The following is a 15,123-nucleotide window of genomic DNA, read 5'->3' on the forward strand; positions in this document are numbered from 1 at the left end:
CTTACTGTTCTTCTGGTCCGGCATCGAGCACAGGGTCATGCGTTGTTTTTAGCTGCCATGTCTCTTTAGCTGCATCTGAGGACATCTCCGAACACGGACACACCATGGGTTTGTCAGCCAGTCAAACCTTGATGGTGGTGGTGTATCGGATGTCCCCAGCCATAAAAACTCCCAGAGAAAATTCCTGCCGTGGATAATAGTGAGGCCTCAGACTGCAAGGGACGGAAACCAACTCAAGATGCTTTAGGCAAAAAGAGCAGGATTTGTTTGTAGGACGTGGGGAGATGATGTCTTGGAGCCCTCAGGGCAGGAACAGACCTCAGGAAAAGTCGGGAACAAGGAAAACCTCTGGGGACTGATCTCTGTTCTTGGGGGTGATGGCTTGTGGAGGGGACAGACACACCAAAGTGTCCTCTCCGCCTGGGCTGTGGGTTTTCCGCAGGGGCAGTGGTCACGTGAGTGTGGGCAATGCGAGTCTGTCCACCTGTGCCCAGTCCTGAGGGGTGGTCTTGTGGAAGGACTCTGACCCTTGGGCTGGGGCAGGGACTGTGGACACGCAGGCGCCCAGCTATCTGAAAGAACTGGGAAGGAGGTGCGAGACAAATCTCTGGGTCACATGAAACAGCAAACCCACCTTCTTGGGGGCTCTTTGGTCAGACAGGGGCTCACGTTGACTATGGGCTGGCCCCAGCAGAAAACCCACAACAGGCTTTTCAGCTCCCAGTCAACCCAAAATGGGGAAGAAGAGGAACCCAACGTCCTTGCTAATGAGGAGCCCGGCAGTGGCGTTTGGAGATGGGGTGGGGCTTCTGGCCACGCTCCCCCGTAAATGTGGAGGGCTGCTCGGTGAATCCATGTCTGAGGGGTCGGGCAAGGGAGCTGGCGGGGGTGGAACAGAGGCTGCCTGATCCTACCCCGGAGTGTCCTCGTCTCTCAGTGACCCTCTCATCTTTCTGCTGCAGAGTGAAAGTGTCCCTCGGTCAACAGCCCAGGGCTCCAGACTGCCGTCAGGATGGTGGGTGAAGGCCCTTACCTCATCTCCGACCTGGACCGCCGAGGCCGGCGGAGATCCTTTGCAGAGAGATACGACCCCAGCTTGAAAACCATGATTCCGGTGAGACCCTATGCCAGGTGAGCCAGAGGAGGGTGGGTGGGAAGGCTAGGGCAGAACTTCTAAGTATGATTTCTGGTCCATCAGAAGAGTGGGCACTGCCTCCGTTCCCCATGCTGTGCTCCACAGCCTTGTCCTTTTGTCTTTCCATCCATCCACCCACCCACCCACCCTCCCTTCCATCCATCCATCCACCCACCCACCCACCCACCAATCCATCCATCCACCAATACACCCACTCATCCACCCACCCTCCCATTCATTCACCATCCATTCACATATACATACATAAATATACCCACCTACCCACCCTCCCATCCATCCATCATCCATCCATCCATCCATCCGTCCATCCATCCACCCATCCATCCATCCATTTATCCATCCATCCATCCATCCATCCATCCATCCATCCATCCATCCATCCATTTATCCATCCATCCATCCATCCATCCATCCATCCATCCATCCATCCATCCATTTGTCTATCCATCCATCCATCCATCCATCCATCCATCCATCCATCCATCCATCCATTTATCCATCCATCCGTCCGTCCATCCATCCGTCCGTCCATCCATCCTCAATTACTCATTGATGGACCCCTCACTTCTTGGCCTCTCCTATTCTTGGGTAAGAGGGAGACAATAACTAATATTTAAGGAGATGCTCAGTAGCCCCCTGTTTTATGTGGTATCGGCTCCAGACAGACACACAGACTTACATAATCCAAAGAGCATAGATGCTCATAACATCTAGTATAATAATTAGGAAGTGATGACTTTCAAGTACTCACTGCCTTTGTCATTGAGATAATTTATTTAAATTTGTCATTTAATTTTTAATATCGTCTATGTGTAGCAACTGAAAAATTTCTGAAAATTTAATAGTCGGCTCTCACAAGCTGGCCCGATCACCCCACTTCTCCGAGGGCTGTTGTGTGCGAGTCCCAGATTCCGAGCTGTGGTTGTGACCATTGTTAGGGACTTACGCCGGGGACCGAGTGCAATGCCCGTCATCCCGGGACACTTTGCATCTATTCTGTCTCAGGTTGGCATCCAACCCCATGGACGACGCGGGGCTGCTCTCCTTTGCCACGTTCTCCTGGCTCACACCGGTGATGGTGAGAGGTTACAAGCAGGCGCTGACTGTAGACACGCTGCCCCCACTGTCCCCATATGACTCGTCCGACACCAACGCCAAAAGGTACCGGGGCTCACCTGGGGCGCCGCGGGAGAGGAGCCGCCCCAAGAAGGGACTGTGAGCCCTTTCGTGGGCTCCCATTTCCAGGGTTTGGAAACTGACACCCACAGGTCCTGGTGGCTTCCTCCGTGGCTGAGACGTGGGCTGGGCTGACAACTCGGTCCCGTCTCCAGGGAGGTGAGGACTGGGGAGAGCTGGCGGAGAGGAAGGATGGCCTGAGGCTCAGGACACTTGGCTGGGGTGTCCACTGGGTTGTGCTCTGCTGCAGGACAAGAGTGGCCAGAATTTCGCTCTGCTCTGCGCTGGCAGGACCCCCCGCCCCCAGGCTGCGGCACACAGTTCCAGACATCATGTTGTGTTCCCTTTAAAGATCGTTGGTAGACTTTTATATTACAAGTAGGTTCAGGTTGACCCCAGTGAAACGGCCAGTACTTGACCTGCAGAAGCATTAGTGTCATTCACGACCTGAGCCGTGGTCATGATGAAAGTGTTGAGCAGTGGAAAACGAAGCTGACGCGCCTGTACCCCATTCCCATCCACCCCCCACACGGAGCACTGATGCCTGTGGATCTGCTACCATCTGCAGGTGGCCACCCTCTCCTTCCTCCCACGCTCGGGGCACATCTGCTGGCTGCTGTCACTGCTGAAACCAAGTGAAGCACACTATGGACGGGGCACCCAGCTCGCTGTTTTCAGTCCAGGGTTTGCATGTTTTTCTCCCTGTCGGACCTCAGCATCATTCCTTCCAACAGCTGCATTGAACTTGGAGATAGGGGGAGGGCACTTTCCAGAGCCCGCTCTCTGCATCTGTTTCTTCTGGAAGTCTCCTTCCCTTTGGCCACAGGGTCACATGTGAGGCGCAGCCTGGAGCGCATACTTGAAGGGGCCGGAGTTTTTATCACGGTCTTGTAATCATCTCTACACCCACACCTCCCATTACGTGTGCCATGGAGAAGTCTCCATCCTCGGTCATTTCCAAAACCTGCCGTCTGGAGAAAATCGCCAGTGGTTGCAGAGAGAAAGCAGCTGGACCAGGGTCTGGGCTGGGTTTTTCTGCCACTCTGGCCAGTACGTTCCTGTCTTTAATGCTTCCTCCCATGTCCCCAGCATCGTCTCAGACATTCTTCTCTTCCAGGCTGTGTTCTGTTCCTCGTGGGTCTTTCCACTCTGAAGGCTTAAACACCAACACAAACTGACAGCCTCGGTGACATTCTGTCTCCAGTCCACACTTCTCCTCCAGGCTCTGAACTCGTCTGCCCAGCATCCAACTGGGCCACTGCAGCATAATTCTAATTTCAAAACCAGAAAAAAACACTACAAAGAAAGAAAACTACAGACCAATATCCCTGATGAACACAGATGCCAAAATTCTGAACAAAATACTAACAAATCGGATCCAGCAATACATCAAAAAAATTATACATGACCAAGTGGGATTCATTCCAGGGATGCAAGGCTGGTACAATATTTGCAAATCAATAAATGTGATACACCACATAAACAAAATGAAAGATAAAAACCACATGATCATATCAATAGACACTGAAAAAGCATTTGACAAAATCCAGCACCCATTTCTGATAAAAACGCTCAGCAATCTGGGAATAGAGGGATCATATCTCGACATAATAAAGGCTGTATATAAAAATCCTACAGACAACATCATACTCAATGGGCAAAAACTAAAAGCATTTCCCTTAAGAACAGGAACAAGACAGGAATGCCCACTTTCACCACTCTTATTTAACATAGTACTGGAAGTCTTGGCCACAGCAATCAGACATGAAAAAATAAATAAAAGGGATCCAAATTGGAAAGGAGGAAGTGAAACTGTCATTATTTGCAAATGACATGATATTATACATAGAAAACCCTAAAGACTCCGTCAAAAATATATTAGACTTAATAAATGAATTTGGCAAAAGCAAGATACAAAATTAACGTCAAGAAATCGACGGCATTCTTATACACCAATGATGAACTCACAGAAAGAGAAACTAAAAAAAAATCCCATTTACCATCACAGCAAAGAAATTAAGATACCTAGGAATAAACTTAACGAAAGAAGTAAAGGACCTATTTGCAGAAAACTACAGGTCATTGAAAAAAGAAATAGAGGAAGATATAAAAAAGTAGAAGCATGTACCTTGGATTGGAAGAATTAACATCATTAAAATGTCCATATTACCCAAAGTAATTTATAGATTCAATGCAATCCCCATCAAAATGTCAACAACATATTTCACAGAACTAGAACAAATACTTCAAAAGTTTATATGAAACCAAAAGAGACCCAACAAAGTAGGTGGGATCACAATACCAGATGTCATGTTATACTACAAAGCTACTGTAATCAAAACAGCCTGGTACTGGCATAAGAACAGGCATATAGACCAGTGGAACAAAACACAGAATCCGGAAATTGACCCAAGACATTATGCTCAATTAATATTTGACAAAGGAGGCAAGAGCATACAGTGGAGTAAAGACAGCCTCTTTAATAAGTGGTGTTGGGAAAATTGGACAGCTACATGCAAAAAATGAAACTAGACCACCAACTTACACCATACATAAGAATAAACTCAAAATGGATAAAAGACTTAAATGTGACTCATGAATCCATAAAAATCCTAGAAAAAATGTAGGCAACAAAATTTCAGACATCATACACAGCAGAATTTTCACTGATATATCACCTAAAGCAACAGAAACAAAGGAAAAAATGAACACATGGGACTACATCAAACTAAAAAGCTTCTGCACAGCAAAAGAAACAATCATCAAAATAGAAAGGGAACCTACTGTATGGGAGAGCATAGTTGCCAATGATACATCAGATAAAGGGTTAATTTCCAAAATATATAGAGTGCTCATACAACTCAACAAAAGGAAGACAAAGAACCCAATTAAAAAATGGGCAGAGGAACTAAAGAGACACCTTTCTAAACAGGACATACAAATGGCCAAGAGACATATGAAGAAATGCTCCACATCACCAATCATCAGAGAGATGCAAATTCAAACAACTATGAGGTATCACCTCACACCTGTCAGAATGGCTGCCATCAACAAATCATCGAACAACAAGTGTTGGCGAGGGTGTGGAGAAAAGGGGACTCTAGTGCACTGCTGGTGGGAATGCAGACTGGTGCAGCCACTATGGAAAACAATATGGTGTTACCTCAAAAAATTAAAAATTGATCTGCCATTTGACCCAGTGATCCCATTTCTGGGAATATACCCTAAGAAGCCTAAAACACCAATCAGAAAGAATATATGTACCCCCATGTTCATAGCAGCACTATTTACAATAGCTAAGATCTGGAAACAGCCCAAGTGTCCATCACTAGACGAATGGATAAAAAAGCGGTGGTACATATACACAATGGAGTACTATGCTGCTGTAAGAAAGAAAGATCTCTTATCCTTTGAGACGACATGGAGGGACCTGGAGAGTATTATCCTAAGTGAAACAAGCCAAGCAGAGAAAGACAAATATCACATGATCTCACTTATTTGTGGAATATAATAAACTTAACAGTCTAGGAACAGGGTAATCCCAGAGACATGGCAGTAGGGTACAGACTGACAACCCTCAGAAGAGGGGGAGGGAGGGAAGGAAGAGATAAACCACAGAACTTATGTGCATGTACGCATAACCGATAGACATGGACAACAAAGCTGGGGACAAGGTTGGGGGGGATGGGGAGGAGGGTGTCAGTGGGGAAAAAAGGAGAAACATCTTGTTACAAAAATAAATTAATAATAATAATAAAACAACTGGGCAGCTGCATGGGGATCTTCTATCTAAACCATCTTCTGTGTGAAGCTGCAGATAAAATCTCCCGCCTTCCTCCTTTCCCATCTCTGCAAACCTCGTTCAGACACTTGGCCAAGCCGGAGACCTGGGCTGCTTGGTTCCCTTCCCTTAGCTCTCGCTTCTAATTCATCAGGAAGTCCCATTGTCTCGCCGTCCATCCTTCCTCAGTGCCTTCTCCTTCCATTCGGTGTCCAGCTCCGTTTCACTGGGCGCCGCGTTTCTGACTGTGGTTTCCCTGCTCTTGCGTTGCTTCCCCGTCGTCGGAGAAAACGACATTTTTTTTTTTTATCCTCACCCGAGGACATTTTTCCATTTTTTTTGTTCAGGTAGAGTGGGAGGGAGAGAGAGAAACAGAGAGAGAGAGAGAAACATCGATGTGAAAGGGACACATCGAGTGGCTGCCACCCGCACAACCGACCAGGGCCGGGGACAAACTGCAACCGAGGTACGTGCCCTTAGCGGGAACCGAACCCGGGTCTCTCAGGACCGCAGACCGACGCTCTAACCGCTGAGCCAAACCAGCCAGGGCCATATTTTTTTGATATGTAGTGTCATCGTGTCACTTCCGTGAAAGCCCCCACTGTGTCCTCTGCGTGCCTTGCGTCAGGAGTGAAATCCAAGCCCCTCCCTGCGAGCTCGGGCCCTCCCGGTGCCTCACCAGCCCCCCCCCGCCTCCTGTCGCACTGCCCTGGTTTCTCATCCTTGACCTCCTCCCCACCCCGAGAAGGTGTTTCTCTCGATTTCTCGGTTGCATTGTCTTTCCTCAGAGCTGGTACGGCGCCAGAGAGGGCAGTGGAGGTGGAGATGGGAGCCTGGAAGGTTGCCCAATGCCAGGCACCAGCTTGTGCCATTGTCCAGTCTTCTCTGGCCTCTCACAAGTCCCCTCCACCCTGTGACGGGAGACAGAGTCAGTGCCCCTCGTCCAAAGCCACGTCTGCCCGGGTGAGGGCCCCGCGATGCACCTTTCAAAGGTTTGTCCAGCCCTGGCCGGTGTGGCTCAGCAGTCAGAGCAGCAGCCCTCGGACTGAAGGGTTGCAAGGTCGATTCTTGGTCAAGGGCACATACCTGGGTTGCAGGTTCGATCCCTGGCCCCTGTTGGGGTCGTGGGGGAGGCAACCAGTCGATGCGTCTCTCTCACCTCTCTCTCTCTCTCTCTTTCTCTCCCTTCCACTCTACTTAAAGCAACCAATGGAAAAATGTCCTCAGGTGAGGATTAACAAAAAATAATAATAATCCATAAATAAATAGAGGTTTGTCGGTTGGAGAGGCTCAGACAGCACGTGGAAACACAGGTCCTTGTCCGTCCCCTTCCTCCCCCAGGTTGCGGAGCCTCTGGGACCAGGAGGTGGAACGGGTGGGCCCTGAGAAGGCCTCTCTGGGCCGAGTGGTCTGGCGGTTCCAGAGGACCCGGGTTCTGATGGACACTGTGGCCAACATCCTCTGCATCGTCATGGCAGCCATGGGGCCGGTGAGCGGGCACCCTCGCGCCTTGTCCCCGGCCCCCGGCTGACTGTCATTAGTTACTTTCTCTGCGAGCTGGTGGGTTTGTACGATGTCATTATCTTTGAGCTCCCCGGGGGTGAGTTTTCATACAGCTAAGCCTCGCCACGCACAGCAGCAGCCCCTGGAATTAATTAGAATGTTTGCCTCGTAAAATCAGCTCGCTGGCACCGTCGGGGGCTGCCCGGCCCGGCCCCGTGCCCCAGCGGCCCCCTGCCATGCTGTTTTGCAGACGGTCCTCATTCACCAAATCCTCCAGCAGACCCAGAGCGTCCCCAAGAATGTCTGGGTGGGCACTGGCCTGTGCGTAGCCCTTTTTGCCACCGAGTTCACCAAAGTCCTCTTTTGGGCCCTTGCCTGGGCCATCAATTACCGCACGGCGATCCGGCTGAAGGTGGCCATCTCCACGCTGGTGTTCGAAAACCTTGTGTCCTTCAAGACGCTGACACACATCTCTGTGGGCGAGGTAAGCTGGTCTGGGGGGGGCCGGTCTAGCAAATGACACCTCCAGTTTGCTCTGTGTGATACACGCTTCCCGGATGGAGCGCCGGCCTCCCGTTAGCTTGTCAGTGTCCTGCCCATCCGGTCCCATGTCCCTGCTAAGTGGGGCGGTGGAGGCACTCAGGGAGGGGTGCCTCCCTGCAAGCTGGAGAACTTGGGGAGTCTTCACTGTCCCAGTGGGCTCTGGGGTGACCTCGCCCCCTACCTTTGACTGTCGGTGAGGACCCGGAGGTGGTACAGAGCCGACTACAGTCATGTGATAAAGCTAACTGACGCACGTATCCAGAGGCTCCGTGGGTAGTATTTGGGGTGCCAGAGACATGATGAAGGCCGTGCCTGTGGATTTCAGCGTTGCCATTTTCTTAGCAATGACATCCCACCATGTACCCAGGAAAAGTGCCCCAGTCCAGGGAGCCCGGGTGGTACGAGGTACGGTCGAGGCAGCCAGTGTCCACTAAGATTAGATTCCGCCGCATGTCACAGAAAAGCCTACGCAATGAGGGATGCAACACGAGGAATCTCTTTCACCGCCTGCGAGGGGCCTAGAAGAGCTCAACCCAGGGCCGGCAGGGGCCTTCCAGACCCTTCTATGAGTCTTCCTCACCCTCCTAGCACACGGTTCCCAGAACAGTGCAAGGCGGACACTGGAGACCCTGCCACCCCCATGTCTCAGACAGCAGGGGGAGGAAGGAGAGGAGGACCAAAGGGGTGTCCTGCAAGTTGAGTTGGCTCCCTTTAAGCATCCATCCCCCGAGTCCCGTCCACACTTTGGCTTTGGTGGCGTTGCCCCTCGCGTAGTCCTGGGCTGCACCGGTCACCAAGGAGGCTGGGGAGTGCGGTCCTGTAGCCGTCTCCCTGCTCCCTCAATGAGGAGGGTGTCTCCCGGGTGCCCCCAGGAGGGGCCTGTCCTCCTGGTCCTTCCTCACGGGCTCTCTTCCAAGTCGGACCAGACTGAGACCCACACAACTCATCACGCCGTCCCCTGGCACCCCCCGTCAGGCAGTGTCTGCTCTCCTCAGACCCTCAGCCTCCGGGACGTGTCCGGCCCACCCTCCCCCACCTGAACCCATGTGCTTTCTTTCCAGGTGCTCAATGTTCTGTCAAGTGATAGCTATTCCTTGTTTGAAGCTGCCTTGTTTTGTCCCTTGCCAGCCACCATCCCCATCCTCATGGTTGTTTGCGCGGTGTACGCCTTTTTCATTCTGGGGCCCACGGCTCTCATCGGGGTGTCCGTGTACCTCGTGTTCATCCCCATCCAGGTAACCCTGCCTTCCCGGTCGCGGTGGCTTCACGCCTGCGTTGTGCACGCGTGAGCTGGAGGGGAGGCTTCGTGTGCGGGGCTCACCGCTGGGCTGTCTCTTCTGGGCACAGTGTCGTTTCTTTAACAACTTGACGTTGAATGCCCGGGGGAGGGGGACAAGGCGTGTGCTCCCGCCGGTCAAAGTCCCCAGCACCGTCTTTGCACCTGGTGGCCCATGTGTTTGTGTCGTCTGCCCCGAACCTGCGTCCCCAGACCACACTGGCTCCGCCAGGAACCCCCGGCCAGCTTCCCGTGGGACCTCCCCTGGCCCCCCACTCCCGCCCGATGCTCGGGCCGACGGCACGCTTCTCCCCGCACACAGTGCCTGTGCCTTGATTTCAGATGTTTATGGCAAAGCTCAATTCGGCTTTCCGAAGGTCAGCCGTGTCGGTGACGGACAAGCGGATCCAGACAATGAACGAGCTTGTGGCCTGCATCAAGCTGGTCAAGATGTACGCCTGGGAGAAGTCTTTCACCAAGTCCATCCGAGGTAGGACGCACAGCAGCTCGGAGGGGCACTCACCCCCAGGACGGGCTCTCCGCAGGGCTCTTCGGGGTCCTGGCGTGAGGCGGCCAGAGGGGCCGAGGGGACCCCTGTGCCGCCCTGTGGGCTCTTCCCAGGACCGGGGAGATTGTATAACAGAGACAGGCCTCTGTTCTCGGGAGCCTGGGATGCAGCAGGTGAGCACCATATGGTTTACATACTGCGGCATGTGGATGGTGGTGCTGACCAGTCGGTACCTTTTGCAAAAATAACTCACGCAAGCAGGGTGGGCAGAAGGGCTGTGTCAAGCTATGCCCTTGACTTAGACGATGTCCACACACACACACACACACACACACACACACACCCCTTCCATTCCTGCAGAAGCCGGCTCGTCACGGGGCGACCCACCGGCGTGACATTCCCTGTGCAGATGTGAGACTACACACGTAGCTCCTCTTCTACAGATGAGGCTCAAACCGTTTCTATCGAATGTAAATGCAAGTCTAATTGCGGGAACATCTACATAATTGCTGACAGAGACTCAGGTGCTTGGCCGGTTAATGATGTGAACCGCTGTTACAATTGACTCCCCCGATCCGCAATTACACTTCGGGGCCGGCATGTAATTGGGCCTGAAGCCGCGTGTCTGCGTCTTGGGGCGTGGCTTTGGGAACACCACCTTCCTGCTGGCGGAGGGCAGGGCCCCACGCTGGACGCCGGCGCCCCGTGGGACCCCCTCTGAGGACCCAGAAATGTGTCCTCACCCACGGAACACACTCCATACAGTTGGTTTGCTTGGAATATGTTCGGTTCCATTGGCTTTGATTTCAATTCGATTTGACACGGGTCAGACTGAGTCGATAGACACTTGCCAAGTTGTGACTGCGTGTGCCAGGCCACGCGAGGGGCACAGTGGCCAGTGGGCGATGCCCCGCTTTTCGGATGCAGGAAGGGCAGCTTCGCTCAAACACAGCGGAGTGGTTGGCGTCGCCTCCAGCAGGTGTCTGGAGTCTGTGCCTTCTGTTCATTCCGCCCTCGCCCTAGGCTGAGCCAGCATCCTCTGGGACCAGGCAGGGACTTCCAGACGCAGCCCCGCTGGTCCCCTTCCCCCTAACCTCCACGAGCCACTGAGCAGCCCGAGTGGGCTTTTAACAGTGTCAGTCGGTCCCTCCCTGCCCTGCCGGGACATCTTTAGGGGCTTCTCATCACACGTAGATGATTCGAAGTTAGGACTTTGGAAGGAAATCCCAATTCCTTTGCGTGACCTGTAAGGTCCATCCCGCCCTGGCTCCTGCTGACCTGTCCAGCCTCAGTTCATCACATCCCAGCCCCCCGAGATGCCTCCGCCTGCGCAGGAGCCTTCCGCCTGGTTTTGGACCAACAGCCGCACTCACTCACCCCGGGGACCCTTGCAGCGGCCGCCCCTCTGCCTGGACCGTCTGGTCACGTGTCCACGACAGCTCTGCCTGGACTCTGGGTCTCCGCTCTGGGTCAGTCTCTCGGAGGCCTCTTGACCGCGGTGCTAACGGGGTCCAGGCCCCTCGCTCCCTGTGAATCACTTCACCCCACACACTGTAGCCGCCTGACTTAGCTGCTTCCTGCCCTCGCCTGTCGGGGAGAAGCTGAGAGAGACCTGTTTCCTCTGCACCCAGCACCCAGCAGGCACCTGGCACATCGTGGGCATCAGAGGAGAGCACGTTGATGGGCGGGAGGGGGGCGTCGTCACGTGAACCCTCTGTGGGGTAAAATGTGTAAAATGCCATCAGGGAACCAAGAGATGCTTCGGGGGAGCACACGGGGCTGGAGGCCAGGTGAAGCCCCGGGAGGGGTGGCCGCTGGGCGCGGCCTTGAGGACAGCAAGGCTCGGCCGGAGAGCTGGGGGCCGTGGAGGTGTGACGCGCGCCTGGGGAAAGGGTGCTGGCCGGTGCCCTCCAGGGGAAGGCACGTGGACCGCAGAGGTCGGGGTCCCAGTGGAGCTGGGTTCTAGTTCTGCCTCGGCCACTTAAAAGGCAAGTTACTGCCCTGGCCGGTTTGGCTCAGCGGTTGAGCGGCAGACTGCGGACCAGAAAGTCCCAGGTTCGGTTCCTGTTAGGGGCATGTACCGAAAAAAAAAAAAAAAAAAGAAAGAAAAGGCAAGTGACTTAAACCACGAAGACTTTCCTCCCCTGTCAAACGACATAAGAATGTCCCCTCCCCTGTCCCCACGGTGAGGGTGGTCTAACCACCGGGTCCCGCACAGCCACCAGCTAGGCGCCAGCCAGGAGTGGGCGCTCGGAGCGAATGGCCAGGCGCTGTGTCACCCACATGAAGGGTTTTTGCAGAGGACGGGGAGCTCAGGACTCGACGCCAGGGAAGAAAGGCCTGGATTTGAGAGTGGTGTCGTCCAGGCCTCCTCTGGGCCTGTGACGGGGGGGGGGGGGGCAGGTGCCCCGATCCCGCCGTCTTCAGACCAGCCCCTGGGTTGCTTGGCCCCTGCAGTACCTCAAAACCCTCTTCATGAATTCCCAACACTCAGAAGTAGGGCAGAGTCTCACCAAAGTCCACGTCTCAGACTTGGAACAGCGGGTGCTCCGGGAGCCCTGGCTGCCTGCCTCGGGAGCTGGCTGGCCCTCCAGAGACGCACGGTCCCCCTCCGGGCCCTCCACACTCGCCCCGGCCTTCTCTCTGCCCACCCCCTCCACTATGCCTGCCTGGCCCCTGCAGGATCTGAGCGGACGACCCCTGACACCCAGGGAATCGGGAGTGGGAGTGACCTTGGGGCCCTGCCGTGCGGACAGGCGGCCGAGTTCCCCATGCCCTGGCTTCGTGCCCAGCTTTCTAGCTTCCTCCCGTCTACACTGCAGGGCAGGGACCCTTCAGGCATTTGCGAGGAGGACAGGCAGGTCCCGGACATGCAAAGTGAGACGGCGGTGCCTGCTTTCTGTGTTGCAGATATAAGGAAGAGGGAAAGGAAGTTGCTGGAGAAAGCAGGCTTTGTTCAGAGCGGAAACTCGGCCCTGGCCCCCATCGCGTCCACCATCGCCATTGTGTCCACGTTCACTTGCCACATCCTGCTGAGACGCAAGCTCACAGCCCCGGTGGTAAGAACCTCCAGGCTGACCTCTGGGCACCCCAACTCTGGCGGGTGCCCGGTGGGCAGCTCCTGCCCACGTGTGCCTGGACTGACATCAGACTGCCCCATCCCGGTGGGTCAGGCTACGCCAGAACCGCACACAGATGCTTAAACTCGAGCGCGTGGCTGGCGCGGGGAGCCTCACAGTGATTCCTGCTGTCTCTGGCGGGGCTGGGGTCGCAGTTCACTTGGGAACACGATCTTGCATGTGGGAAACAAAATTAAAACCGCACCAGCAACTGCCAGTCCCTGCAGTGGGGGCACTATTTCAGACCCCCCAGCAGAGTCGGCGAGGGGTCCGCCGCCTCCGCAGCCTCAGGGACACTTAGGCAACTTGTTCTGCTGTTTTCATGGTAGCTGCCCCGGTAGGTGCGAAGTGGTATCTCGCTGTGGTGGGTCTGGTTTGTCTGTCTTTCAGTGAGAGAATCCTCGCTGCCCACCCAGGCGACTGGCGGACGTCAGGTTGGGCTCTGTCCCCGTGAGGGCCTGTGCTGGCTTTGGGCCCGGGACATCCTGACCCCTCCCGTCAGCGGCTCCGCCCGTGGACCCTGTCCCTGACCTCTGCTCTGGCCTCCCCAGGCCTGGCAGCCACGCACACAGTTTGTGTCTAGGGCTTGACTGCGTTGCCGAAGCAGAAGGGAGAGGGTGTCATTCACGCTGATTCCCACACACGACACGGACGGGAGGCTGCGGGGTGCTCTGGGTGGGCGGGGCTGTAGGTCCTGGGACAGGCGGTTGCCTCAGGGCCAGACTTACAGCAAATCGTGGACTCATCTTGCCTCGATTTCGTCATCTGTACACGGGGCGGTGAGCATCCCTGTGGGTGTGCGGACCGAGGAGCCCGCTCATGGAAGGACCGGAACCGCGGGGTCTGCAGTTAAGGCCAACGGGTGTGCTCCTCTCGGCCTGGTGCCCCCAGGCCAGGCGGAGGGGGAGGGAACTGGGGGTGATGGCAAGGCCCTCAGGTGTGGAAAGGGGCTGTGACCCAGAGGGAGAGCAACCTGAGCCGGAGGGACAAGAGCCAGCAGAAATAAAGGAACAACAGCTGCAGGAGTGGACCCGCTGTCTGAAGGGCAAGTGGTTGGAAGAAAAACAGGAAAAATGAAAAGGAGAGAAAGAGAATGAACAGCAAGCGTAGGGGTGCTCACGGGGAGGAACCGCACCGAACCCGGGACCGCGAGGGAAGGGCGGGGTTCGGGAGGCAGCCTGCCCTCCAGGGCCACGCTCAGGACGCCCCCAGCTACTGCCGTGTTTCTGTGGGAGGCGGTTTATCTGCTCGGGCTCCTTCATCCGCTTTGCTCCCGGCCGAGGGGCTGGAGCCCCCCATGAGCCCGAATGGCGTGAACAGAATGCACCTCCCTAGCGGCGACGGCTTTCCGATCCCCAAACCAAGCAAACAATGCCCCCAGCAGCACACCAAGCAAATGAACTCGAAACCGAACTGAATACACACAGCTGAAATGTTCTGAAACGGTGACTCAGAAGAAAGCTAGACCCAGCGCGGAGGCCTGGACACCAGGCGTGTTCCTGCAGGCCCAGAATCCCTTGCAGCAGCATCTCTGCGGGCCCCGGCGAAGGAGGTCAGCCCGAGGCGCTCGGTCCCACCAGGGGGCGCAGGTGCTCAGACACCCTGGGCCGTGTTTCCTGAGCCGAGCCGTGCCTCGGGACCCGGGGGTGCTGAGCTCTCTTTGGGGGATGCATTGACGACCAGATGTGATGGAGGGAGCATCCTCCACCATTCGCTTCCTGGTCTAACTGGGAGCAGCCGACCCCGGGCCCTGTCCACGGGGTTCCCCGTGCAGCAGGCAGGGTCATTCCGCACTTGTCCGTGGTAGCTGTGCTGTCTGCTTCTTGAACGGATGGTGCAGGAAATGCTGCCAATCACAAGTCGGACAGAAGAGAAGATGAAATGGGATGAGGCCGTGCTCCCTGGGGCACCAACCAAGTGTGAAGACTTGTCTTCATGGGGACCACATGCTGTTAACACCCCCGGGCCAGGCTCCATGGGGAAGGCCCGGGGAAAAGGGGAGGTGACCTGGGGGGAATGGCACTTGAACAAAGGCTCTCAAATCTGTCCTGGTGTCTGGGG

At 55.0% G+C, this 15,123-nt stretch overlaps 1 protein-coding gene across 1 annotated transcript in view; it reads left to right on the forward strand.

Annotated features, from left to right (window-relative positions):
• The first annotated feature begins 1,012 nt into the window (after window positions 1-1,012).
• The window catches only part of ABCC12 (ATP binding cassette subfamily C member 12), a 50,245-nt gene continuing 36,134 nt past the window's right edge, over window positions 1,013-15,123 (forward strand). The window contains exons 1-7 of the mRNA XM_036275463.1: window positions 1,013-1,131; window positions 2,162-2,317; window positions 7,455-7,602; window positions 7,867-8,100; window positions 9,221-9,394; window positions 9,778-9,925; window positions 12,854-13,002. Of these exons, the coding sequence (XP_036131356.1) occupies window positions 1,013-1,131; window positions 2,162-2,317; window positions 7,455-7,602; window positions 7,867-8,100; window positions 9,221-9,394; window positions 9,778-9,925; window positions 12,854-13,002 (1,128 nt within the window). The remainder of the gene's footprint in view (window positions 1,132-2,161; window positions 2,318-7,454; window positions 7,603-7,866; window positions 8,101-9,220; window positions 9,395-9,777; window positions 9,926-12,853; window positions 13,003-15,123) is intronic.

Source organism: Molossus molossus, unplaced genomic scaffold (assembly GCF_014108415.1).
Source record: "Molossus molossus isolate mMolMol1 unplaced genomic scaffold, mMolMol1.p scaffold_m16_p_21, whole genome shotgun sequence".
Classification (NCBI taxonomy): domain Eukaryota; kingdom Metazoa; phylum Chordata; class Mammalia; order Chiroptera; family Molossidae; genus Molossus; species Molossus molossus.